General features: G+C 37.5%; 1 protein-coding gene across 1 annotated transcript in view; it reads right to left on the bottom strand.

The window, feature by feature from the left end:
* sash3 (SAM and SH3 domain containing 3) overlaps nucleotides 1-12,901 on the bottom strand; it is a 65,611-nt gene that overhangs the window by 17,693 nt on the left and 35,017 nt on the right. The window contains exons 2-3 of the mRNA XM_043704672.1: nucleotides 5,448-5,546; nucleotides 4,758-4,904 (exon numbers count right to left, since the gene is read on the bottom strand). Of these exons, the coding sequence (XP_043560607.1) occupies nucleotides 4,758-4,904; nucleotides 5,448-5,546 (246 nt within the window). The remainder of the gene's footprint in view (nucleotides 1-4,757; nucleotides 4,905-5,447; nucleotides 5,547-12,901) is intronic.

Raw genomic sequence — 12,901 nt, forward strand, 5'->3', positions numbered from 1 at the left:
GAAAAGGCTCTTCAGCCCATCAAGTCTGCACCAGTCAAAAGTATTTACCTACGTCTTCTAATCCCATTTTCTAAGAATTGTCTCATAGCCCTGTGATAGTGTAAACTTCAGAACATTAACAACTGCTTATGGATTGAAAGATTCAGCAATAACTTTCTGGAATAAATTGTTAAGGGGCAAGGACAAACTGTTATAAAAGAATTAAAAGCAACATGGTAATTAGTCATCCCTGGGAAGGAGTCAAAGCAACACAAACCAGCAGTTTCCTGGGAGAGGGGAGGTAACACTCCTTAACATGCTGCCTCATGACAAATGGGCATTTAAGACTGCCTGCAGAAAGAATGTCATGAAGTAAAGGCCTTAATTTCAGTAAACATGTCTTCAAACAGACAGTTAATGATGAATATAATAATTCCAGAGGAGTAGTCAATATTTCGAATGAAAGAACATAAATGATCATCAATCATGTCATATCACAAACTTGAAAGAAAGAAAATTGAATTAGAATTCAACTCCAGGATTCTTCAGCATAAGAACTTTGATGAATACAAGGATCAATACAAGGATCAAACCTAAGCCATATTCTGAGACAGACTCTTTATTGGAATCGTAGTTTTTGTCAGGTAAGAGCTAATTTGGGTTGTGAGGCTTAACTTTGTTTATTTGAGGGGTCTTATTTGGATGCTACTTGCAATAAGGTTTAAATTCTTTCACTATTTGATTTTCTGTGTGATTTCTTAAGAAATATACAACTTTAAGGTCACTTGTAGTAATTTACCCACAACAGCCTTGCATGCCTTGGCATTGCAAGTGTATGAACTGAAAATGTGTTGCTGGAAAAGCGCAGTAGGTCAGGCAGCATCCAAAGAGCAGGAGAATCGACGTTTCGGGCATGAGCCCTTCTTCAGGAATGGACTCCAGCATCTGCAGTCCTCACTTTCTCCATTGCAAGTGTATGCCTAACTGCTTATTAAATCTTATGAGGGTTTTTGCCTGTACCATCTTTACAGACAGTGAGCTAAGGGATTAATGGAGATGCACACAAAAGTCTGTCTGATTCTTGGTGCTTCCCAGGGTCTAAACATTCATCATGTATTTCCTTGCCTTGTTTGTCCTGCCCAGGTGCATTACCACACATTTATCTGGATTGAATTCAACTTATCACATCAGCCCATCTGACCTCATTAAATTTGTTGCTGCAAGAGCATTTGGCTTTTGTGAAAACTAGTGCAGCAATGGAAGATTAGGGACATTATCTTAAGCACAGATACCAAGATGAAATGTACCATACAAAGAGGGACCAGTGTGTGGCCTGATTTTGAGAAGCATGCATCTGAATCGCTCCTTGAAAGTTGACAGGATGGTTACATCATCACCAAAAATTCCATCAATATATGTGCATTTAAGTGAGGTAAATCCAATCTTAGTCCAGCAAAGATTTCAGATCAAACAGCTAGTTGGTGAGGTCATTTTATAGACTGGAAATGCCTTGTATTGCAGCAAAGATCAGTTTTGCTCAGAGAGTATAAAAAGGCCTCACTGCCAACATTTCTAGATTCCAGTGATTCTTCATCAAAAGTAGCAAAAACAGGGATAATCATTGTCACCTTGAATTTTGATATGCCTAGCAATCAAACCGTGAAGTGGAAACGTTCAAAACAACTTTTATTTCCTGTGGGTTTTTCAGAAGAGAAGATTCACTGTGTTACTAGTCTGCATGGCCTCAGAATGAAAATAAATTTCCAAATATAAATCCTCATTGAAACTCAAGTGAGTGTAACACATGTTCAAAATCAATGCGTTTTCATTTTTGTCCATGCTCATGGTAGAATAGATGAGGATTAAGTGAAATTGAGGACCAGTATTGTAATGGTTGAAATGTTTCTCTCTTTCTTATGCTCTCTTGCTGCCTTGCTCTCTCTGTCACCCCACTCATGCATAGATCATAATATGAATTAATTGCTTTACCTAGTTCCTGATACAAGCAACCATACTCTTTCCCTATCAGACATCAGATAGATAGATAGATAGATAGATAGATAGATAGATAGATAGATAGATAGATAGATAGATAGATTCATCAAACAGGTTTCTTTAATAAATATTAGAATGAAGATTTGTTACAAACGAAAACTAATTGAATAAAATTGAAAAACTGGTCACAAAGTTTATGATATGAAAATATCAACATTTACCCATTTAAATACCCAAAACATAAATGGCTAAAGGAGACAGAAATTATTTCTCTCTGCAAGTGTCCACATTGAAGGAAGAACAACATTTGGGGCCAATAATGATTAGTTCTCGAAGGAGAAATTGAATAATATTCAGATGGCTGTCAATTGGGCATTCTGGAACATGTGGACAGATTATAGACATGTGCAGTTGACTGTGGAGTCCTGGCAGATGTAGGTTGCTCAGGAAACATAGATTTAAGAAATCTTCTGGATGCTCTTCATGAGGACAGGTCTAACAATGGATTCACCACAAGAGTGTTTCGGAAACATGAAAGAGTTGAACTGGATAGATATCCTTAACAGGCTTTTTCAGCAACTTGAAACCATACAATCTACAAGCAAAATACTCTTCAAACACGACAACCATAGAACCCAAGCAGCTGATTTCTACATTACCTGAAGTCATGTCAATTCCCTGAAGTGTCTTTTTAAAAACAAAAACAAGGTTCAATGTGACCTTTAATTGATGCCCTTCTAAAATAAATCAAGTATTTCTACAGAACTTATAATTACTCAATTTTTCCATAATCCTTCAAAATTCAATACCAAAAAAACTATGCCTTATAATAATATTATAGGGCATAGTCATCCAGGTGGCCACACGGAGTCTAGATTTTTGGTGTGGCACATGTTCAGATCCCAGAAGGTTAGTAGATACATGTATGGAGTAAGGGCTTCCAATGTATGGATTGGAGCCCAAGTGCAGCCACAAGCTCAGAGACAGCAATGGCTGCCTTGTAGCACTGCTCACTCACACAAACTCTTACAGATCTACTGCCCCTTTCCCTCAACGATCATCCCACAACCTGACACCTCTTCGACAGTTCACCCAGAGGAATTGTGACAATTTTCAAACCTCATAATGGGATCATGGTGGAAAAATATGTGGGAAGCACTGGTTTAACATCTAATGTTCAACATTTGGATGTGTGCCTCAACGAGTCATTTGAGAATCAAATTTGTGCTTCATAGAGTGGTGAGCCGTTGAACAAGAAAAATCCCTCACAAAGTGTGGAAATATGTATGCTGCCTGTTGGATATTATGCGTGCTTTTGTCATTAAATTATGGGGTGCCATTAATACCTAAAGTATCATCACATAATTGAAAAACTGCAGAATAACCTGTTCATCCTCTCCAGATGTTTTCTTGTGGGGGATGATACTGAAACTCAGAATTAAATCTGAACCAGAGTGGGATCCTTGCTGGTAATGCTGTAACCAAAGTCACTAAGACTGTATCTGATGATAACGTGTTAGATGCCAAAAACTAAATATGATGGTTTTAAAAATATTTTCATTGTGGTTAAAGCAATGCTTGTAGAAGCAATTCCTTCTTTAAAAAAATAGGTCATGTTGATCTGATTTGAATTATGGGTGTATGTCACAGAACTTCAATTTTCGCACTAAATAGACCAATCAGCTGAATTGCGGCTGCTTCTGACATAATACTGCTAAGTACATAGTCATTTGGGGCAAGATTGGAAACAGTACTTACCTTTTAAAGGCACTAGCACCTCATTTCCACAGGTTGGTGATAGTGCTTTTATAGACATGAAAATTGTTCCATTATCTTCCTATTAATCAGTCATTGAGAAAGTTCAGTTCCTGGATATTGCTCAGAATAATCCAATAAAAAACTTCAGAAGTCAACTAAATTGACAGGTGTAGCATTAGCATTTTTGATTCAATAAAAATGGTCACTACATGTGCAGTGTTCCCTAAAGTAGCAAGGCTTGTTTAAGATAGATGTGAGGTATCAGACACTTCCAATGAGATCTATGCACATCAATGAAAACTATATTGGCAGATAGGACGTTCCATGCCCTTACCACTCTCTGAGTGAAGAACCTGCCTCTAACATCTGTCTTAAATCTATCACCCCTCAATTTGCAGCTCTGCCCCCTCATACAAACAGATGTCTGAAACTTAGTATGCATGAATATTGTCACTTGTTTGAAATTCTGTGGTCTATTAACCAGATCGTCTCACATTTTTTTAAAAAAGGCTGTGCTTGTTGCCATTGTAACTGCAGGGGATGCTCTCACCATCCAGGCAGTCCCAGTGCCCTATCGCTGCCAGAGAGGTTGCAGCTTGTTCTTGCATCAAGGATATACGATGATCAGTGACTCAGCATGATTTTAACAAGTGCAGAACAAATAAAAATTTTGTTATTTTTTAAACATTACTCTGTTGTGCAGTGTCTTAAATGTTGTGCAGTCTTACTTTGCCAGCTTAATGTCTGGTCCAGGACTGTAGTTCTTACAGAACCACTTACACTGCAACAGTAATTTGCAGCTCATTGGTCCAAGGGTTACAATACACAATTCGGGAACTTCCTTGATTCAGATGCAAGGTGTTGCAAATTCATACCTCAAATGAATGCAACTGTGTTATCATTTAACTATCATGCTGTGGTGGGCCAAAGAGCCTCCTTCACTTCACAAAGTTTCTAGAGAAACAATCACAACACAAATAAAGAGCTTTTGTGCTGACAATGTGGAACCCTGAAGTAGCTCTTACCCGGTCTTCTGCCAAAGCTTTCACCATCATTCGACCAGTTTTCCTATTCATAGTTCGTGAAATAACTGCTCGCCATTTCTTTCCGAGTCTGTTTCCAGATTTGGGGGTTTCTTCTGTGTTAGGCTCCTTAGTGTCAGTCATTCCCACCTGTAAGTAAATCCATGCCTGGTCAACTGGCTGAGGTTCTATTCTAATATTACAAATAAGCAAATTACATTAAATTACGTTTTCTACATTTTCAGCAAGTCATTAAACTATTCATTATCAAATAGATTATCACCCTTTTAAAAAGGAGTCAAATTTATTTCATGTGAAAGTTAATTTGTTCATGATTAATGTCACATAAACCATTTTGCATCTATGAATATTTCCATTAGAGAGAACATTTGTATTATATGATAACTCCTGTCAGCAACATCACAGAAACTCACTTGTAAAAGTTTTCTAGTTATGAAAATATTTATTATAAAAATGGTGTATTCAACTAATAAAATGATCTGGATTGTGAATGGGCTTAAATCCTTCCTTTTGCTGTGTATAGAAAATGCAGGAAGAGAGACAAGATGAAAAAGTGAGGTGAAGGACAAAGCAAGTCTGCTGTACCTGAAATATTCAAGAGAATCTACCTTCTATTTTGTTAAAATAAAATCACAAATTAAAATCTTCAACAGAATCATTCACAGGACTTACATTTTCATTAAAATTGAGTTCTTGTTCAGTAACCAATGGTGATGATGGAGGCTTTGAGCGTTCAAAGTGCTTGAAGCTGCTTGATCTTTGTAGCGAGAGCTGTTAAAGAAAATTTCTGAACTTTAGAGAACCAGTGGCATTTTCACCTTGATTCAATAAACAGAGCATCAATAAATATCGCATAGTCAAGGTTATCGTAAGTATGAATACACATGTAACTAGTTGATGCAACTACGGTCAAGGTTTTTCTTAACCCTTGAGTTTAATTTAACATTGCTCCAACATTATACTCCTAATGGCCAGTTTATTCTCATTCTCTCACCTTTTGTTATGTTAAGTCCCAAACATGTCCACTTGCCTGCCATCAGCCCACTGGAAAACTGATGCCTTACCGTTGGTATTCCTGCAACATTGCTTGGTAATTTACATTCTTAGCATTTTAATCCCACCTCAACTGTTGATGAACATAGAAAACATATGTTTCAAACAAATATTTTGAAACATCAACCCAATAAACAACTGGTCTGAAGTAGTCATGGGCTACCAGCTTATAGGAAATTCTTGTCTCCTATTGCAGTAGAATATCAACATTAAATTGACTCATGTCCCGACTAAAATAGAAATGTTTTAGCTAGATATTGAACTGTAGTGTGCCTGTATTCTAGGGTGAAAATTAAGAGAACTATGATCTTTGATTATTTGGTAGAAATAAACAAGTAATCACTGAAGTTTATTAGTAAGATATTCTTAACTGTCTGTTGTTGACATCTGTACAGTGACATGTGTTGACTTAAGATGTGAGTGTAAAGTGTTCCTTGTGATTGGTAAACACATTATGGTTCCATAAGCACATGTTGGTAACAGTCTTACTAATGATAACACTTATGCCACTTTGTGAAAGGTGGCATGTTAAAGCCTCATTTTGAGATGTCAACAATACCTATTCATGTAGCACCTTTAACATAACAAAATGTTGCAAGCACTTTACAGGAAAATTATCAAACAACATTTGACACTTGAGCATGTGAGAGACATGAGGGCATTTGACCACTTGTTGGGCCGAAGGGCCTGTTTCCACACTGTAAGTAATCTAATCTAATCTAATTAAGACTTTACAGGAAAATTATCAAACAACATTTGACACTTGAGCATGTGAGAGACATGAGGGCATTTGACCAAAGACTTGATCATAGAGGTAGGTTTTATGCACTGTCTGATAGTTGGAAAAAAGGGGAAAAGAAGCCGAGAGATTTGGAAAGGAAACTGGTTGATGAGAACTTAGATTCCAGTGAAAGAGGAACTAAAATCACGTATGTACTGGAGGCCAGAATCTGAGTGTGCAGATATCTTAGAGGGTCACTGGGCTCAAAACATTAACTCTGCATTCTCTCCACAGATGTTGCCAGACCTACTGAGTTTCTCTATCAATTTCTCTTTTTGTTATCTGTGAGGTCAAATGGTTGGAGAAAATTCAGAATAAATGGGGATGAATCCATGGAAGGGGTTGAAAATAAGGATGGGAATTTTGAAGTTGAAGCATTACCTAACTGGAGATGGGATACAAGTCAGTAAGCACAATGACAGAAGTGTTGGGAATTGTGAATTGGTGGTGAGTTAGGTCATTTTAGCAGAATTTTGATGACCACTCATTTGCAGATGGTACAATGTGGGATGTTTTGAGTACTTTAGAATAGTCAGGTTTGGAAAGTAACTGAGTCATTCATGAGAATTTCAGCAGCAGAGACAGAGTCAATGTTACAAGGTGGAAATAAGTAGCCTTTATGATGTAGGGCTAAGGGTCAAATAGGCCATGATGTCTTGTAAACAGTTATGTTCAGTCTCAGACAGTTGTGAGAAAGAAGAATGGTGTTAATGGCTAGGACAGAAGGCAATGCTTTGAGTCTTGAATTTGTTTAGTTGGGGGAGCTTTTTACTCATCCAGTACTGAGTGTCAACAAACTATACAAGAATTTCAAAGTGGGGGTTTTGGTGTTGGACTAGGATGGACAAAGTCAGAAGTCACACGACACCAAGTTATAGTCCAACAGGTTTATTCAAAATCGCAAGCTTTCAGAGCGCTGCTCCTTTGTCAGGTGAAGCCAGACAATGGAAGTTTCAGAGATGTGATGCTGAGTTGGAGCTGAATATTGGAACAAACATGTGAAAACATGTGGATTGTTTTCCAGTGATTTTGCTGAGGGGCAGCATGTAGATGGGAAATAAGAAGGAGGCATTCTTGGAGTAACCAGAGGTAATGATATGTGAATGGGGAGGGAACCTAAATTATTCTGTGGTAATGATTAGATTGAATAGAATGGAACCATGCAAGTGTAGTTCCAGCAGCCATTCAACTGGTGAGGAAGTGTTAGGGGGAGATGTGGTGAGCCATATCAAGGGCAGCAGACACACTGAGAAGGATGAGAGGGCTAGTTTACTTTTGTCATGGCCACGTAAACTTTTGAAATATTGGCACCAAAACTACACACAGTACTCAAGGTGTGATCTCACCAGTGCCCTTAACTGTGTAACAAGACTGCTCTATTTTTAAATGCCAATCCCTGAGCAATAAAAGCTAATGTTCCATTTGCTTTCTTTATTTTTTACTGTATCTGCATGTTAACTTTTTGTGTTTCATGTGCAAGAACATCCAGATCCCTCTAGGTGACAAGCTTTTGGACTCTTTCTCAATTTAAACCATTTTTTGATTCTTAAGGAATTGTTCTAAATAGAAGGTCTAGTAAAAAGCCAAGTTGCTGTTATTATTCTATTTCAATAATAACAGCTGGGCATGTTTATAAAGTGAAAATGCTGAAAATTATTTGACAATTTAAACAAGTGCTTCATGGTTTTTCCCTGTGCATCATCTTGTATCATATATTCAAATTCTGTTTTTTATTATTTACCAATTATTCTGACTATACACCACTTCTTTCATTTTATTATTAAGCTTTCCAGATGAGGTCTTTGATTCTTGCTGAAGCACAGCTTCACAGGTATCAGTAATCTGTGGTATTTTCCTCAAGTGGACTGCTTTCATATACAAGCTTCAGCAATTATCATCATTCGCTATTCAAATATAGGGCAACATTACATTGCAGCCTGATGCTGTTGACACCCAATATCCATACTTGGTACTTTCCAGCAGATGTCATCACACAAAGATCATGACCTTGGCTGACATCCCAAGCCTGAGGTTAACTGGAAATCCCTAAATGTTTCCTGGTTGCAAGAAACCAAATCCAGCTCAGATTGCTATTTATGTTTGGTACTTAATGGGTTTGTGCAGTTAAGTTCATACTAGCAAATTAATAACAATTAAAAAATGGATTAAGAACGGTGTGCTCAAACAGTGTCTTAACAATTCTTCTGTTAGTACTCAAACTTTTGCAATGTTTGTATTTCTAAACACATCTCAATTTAAGTACCATACATAAATTGAAAATAAATGCTCGTTCAAATTATTTAAATTATATGTGAATAGTAAAATAAACCAATTTGATTGTGCTTGGTTTAACGATAGGCATATTGCTACATATCGTGTCGAAAGTGGAATTTGTTATTGGAGTGTCAGTGGGGCAACATTACTCAGTCTATCTCTACCTTCCACAATCTTTGATCACTACTTGTAGAAGGCACCAGCCAATACTAAAATATTTTCAAAATATGTAAAGACATAGGAGGAGTTAAATTGGAGAATGTTGGCAGTTGGAAGATGAATCCTCACCCCTGCTTATAATGTTGCAAAATCCATCTAGTAGGCTTTCTGCCACCATCCTCTCTCCTGGTAAAGATTTACATGGCCTGTTTGGTCTAATGTGGTACAGAAAAGTCAGCCGCTAATGAAAGGAGGCTCCTGTATTAAACAGGTGCACTTTATTGAATGTTATCAATCATCTACAAATTAAATTTGTGTGATAGATATTGTTACTGAGACACTCCTCAGTATTTACCCTTTCAGAGCCATTTATCCTTATAGAACATTGATGTGCCATGAGAGTTAGGGGTTAGATGGGAGAGAGTGCATTTTAAGTCAGGAGTTAGTTGGGAAGTTTTGCAGTGAGAGTTGGCGGTTATGTTTAAGGGAGTGCAAAATAAGATTTGGGTTTAGAGGTACAGTAGCCATGAGTTTGGAAGGTGCTGCCAATGGAGCAAGGTACAGGAGTAATTCTGTAAATCATGATGAAAGTGAGAATCACTTATCAAAACCACAAACAGCAGGATTCATATAGTGAAGATAGAATAATGGCTGGAAACCTAAATTTCATCAATGAAGGATGGGAGTTCTGCACTTTAACTGTGAAAATCCTCTATAAGAGCCACAAAACACTGGAAAACACATCTAGTACAGCAACAAAGAGCCACAGCTGGAATTGCTGTTACTATAAAATAGAAACATTTTAATCAAACAAAATATACAATCACATTTGGAAGACATGGCATCGGGAACAATACTGCTAGTAAGATATAATTTCAGAGATCAGACAAAAAGAACAGTGAATTGGACAATTTGAAGAAAGCAATTTCTGAAAGCTAGAATAGCTTCCAAAATAGATATTAAATCAATGCGGAACACTTTAATACATTTTTATACACAATTGGGAGTATTGGGAGCTAATAGTGTTGAAGCTCACTGAGGGGCAAAATGAACAACAAATACATTTGAATAGAAATCAAAAGCTTTTGACAAAATATTTAACTGCAGAAGTAATAAAATTCTTGACAGAGCAATACTTAAGAGTTTAGCCCAGAGCAGAATCAATGGACAATTTCATTGATGATCTCGACAGATTAGTGGAGAAATGTGACTATGTTGACTTAAGGCAGAATTCATATGTTGGGAATTGGTGATGCGTTAACCTGATTTATAACAGTCCTAAGAAGACCTAACTGCAGTGAAAGCCATTGAGATAGTGAGTGAAGTAGAAGTCTGCAAGTAACACAGATCAATCCTAAGAGGAGAAAATCAACGTGGCATAGAATATCGGCAGAGTCATTTAAATTCTCAAGGTACAAAATGAGAAATGATATGTGAACAACTGATACTGTGTGTAGGACAGGTACCAGACCCGAAACATCCCTATCAGCATTGTCAGCAAAGAAACTTCACAGACACAGACAGGATCTAGCTATTAAAACTGAATGCTTTATTTGTCATGTTATAGGTCACTTACAGAAACTGCAGAACTGGTATCTAATTTCACAAAGGCACGATATTAGATAGTTATCCACATAAAGAGGTCAAATAAATGGGACAGTGTACAGTAGAAGAGCAACCATAAGTGTTCCTAAGGGAAATAAGGTGATTTCAGGCCCTACGTTTTGGCAAGCTGATACATATGTCAAGGGTTATCCCACAAATTTCAAATTAGACAGTATTGTCTCTATATTACCAGGCAGTGAATCATACCTAAGAAAGCACTGAATATAGTCAACAACAATGCAATTCAATAGTCGAGGGAGTAAAACGTTTAAATTAAGCAACTGTCCAAAATTGAGGTTCTAAATAGTAGAAAACCTATATGTATACAGTACACTTCATAATCAGATTTTTCATTCTTTTATAGGAGGTCATGTTCAAACTTGTTCAAATGGCAGAACGTGACAAAAATCATGCCAAGACAGATATAATCATTAAATAGTAGAACTCAGGAAGCAAACATGTTTCACGAATAGTGCAGTCACTGAGAGTGAATAAGCAACTTTAAACAAATCAATATGCCAATATAAACAATTAATCTCTTTCAGCACAAAATCTACAGGGCAGATAGAGGATAAAAATCTGATGACACAGATTAAAGATGAAGTGCATAGAACTCCATGGAAGCCACCATAGAGAAGGGGTGATCAATGCTCAATGATTCCAGATGCCGTTTCAGTAGGGAAGATGTCCTTTATGAATGAAATCCAAGAGATTAAATGTCTTCCAGTATAAAGGGACCTCAAGACTATTAGAAAGGGAATCAAAGGCAGAAGTGTTCCACTCAGCAAATGACCAGTTTTCCAAAACAAAAACAGAAATTACTGGAGACACTCAGTAAGTCTGGAAGCACCTATGGAGAGAAAGCAGAGTTAATGTTTTGGGTTAGATGCTGCTGGACCTGCAGAGTTTTCCAGAAAATTCAATTTTTGTTTCTGATTTCCAACATCTGCAGTTCTTTTTTTAAAGCCAGTTTCTTGCAAAGTCAGAGGCTTGATGCAGATAAAATATAGTATGAGGGGCAAAAGGCTGGGGTGTATGGATTGGGGAACATGTAGTATATGAATCTGAAAGATTTGAAAAGATTAATACTGAAGCATGACATAAACACAACACTCTCTGAAGATGTCAGATGGACTTCTGGGCAGAACAGCTTAAGATCTCAAAGGAATTAAATCAAACATTTGGTTCTGTTCAAAGTCTCTTTAACAATGTCTCACATACCAATATAACCTGTAAAAATTGATAACATGCAACATACCATGTCGAATGACACTTCTAGTTGAACAAGGAAGTATACGTTCTTTATTATACTATGCAGACACTGTTGCCTCTTGCCCTTAAAATGGATTGTCGCAGCAACTTTTCATTATGTACAAGTCACACAGTAGAGTGAGCTGGCCTGTCCATATAACAGGCGGTTACACGGAAAGGCAGTTGGAAAAGGAAGGCTAGGCAACAGGAGAGCAGTGGGAGCTACAGCTGGGGAGGGAGGGGGAGAGAGAGAGAGAGAGAGAAGAAGAAGAACAGAAGCAAATGCTTGGGCAGCAGGAAGAACATATCATGACTAGTGGGATTGGGGTAAAACAACAAAAGAAAAGATTGAAACTTAGGGCATGGGGAGAAAGATAAATCTTTTTTTTATATAAGATTTAGATTTTTATTGTCACGTATAAAAGTACAAAAGTAAAGTGAATAGTGCATAATGATGCCACACAAGGTGCCATCTTAGGTACAGGTTCTTAGGTACTGAATTATAAGAAGAAGGTAGAAAAAAGAACAAAGTTAAAAGTCAAACATTACAGTGACTATTACTATTACGTATAAAAATAAAGAAATAATGCTAATAGCCAAACATTACAGTCTTTCGAAAATGCTTAGGGGCTCGATTTCTTCCTCTTTGTCATGTTTTCCGACACGGTCTATTCCAGGAATCCCACACTGGGCCTACCACACCACTGCTAAAGCAACTGCCACTCCTGTCAATCCACCTAGGATATCGATTTGGGCCTACACACTGTGGCAGCTGACTGACACTGACTGCAGCAGCCGTCCTGTCTTTGAAAACCAATGCTGCTGCCACTGCCTCAAGTCCAACACTGGGCTCATCATCGTCAAAGATAACCCCGCTCTGGTGCCATCACTCATCGCTAGAATTAGAATTTTTTAGAATTAGAATCCCTACAGTGTGGAAACAGGCCCTTCAGCCCAGCTAGTCCATACTGACCCTCTGAAGAGTAACCCACCCAGATCCATT

Source organism: Chiloscyllium plagiosum, chromosome 15, assembly GCF_004010195.1.
Source record: "Chiloscyllium plagiosum isolate BGI_BamShark_2017 chromosome 15, ASM401019v2, whole genome shotgun sequence".
Classification (NCBI taxonomy): domain Eukaryota; kingdom Metazoa; phylum Chordata; class Chondrichthyes; order Orectolobiformes; family Hemiscylliidae; genus Chiloscyllium; species Chiloscyllium plagiosum.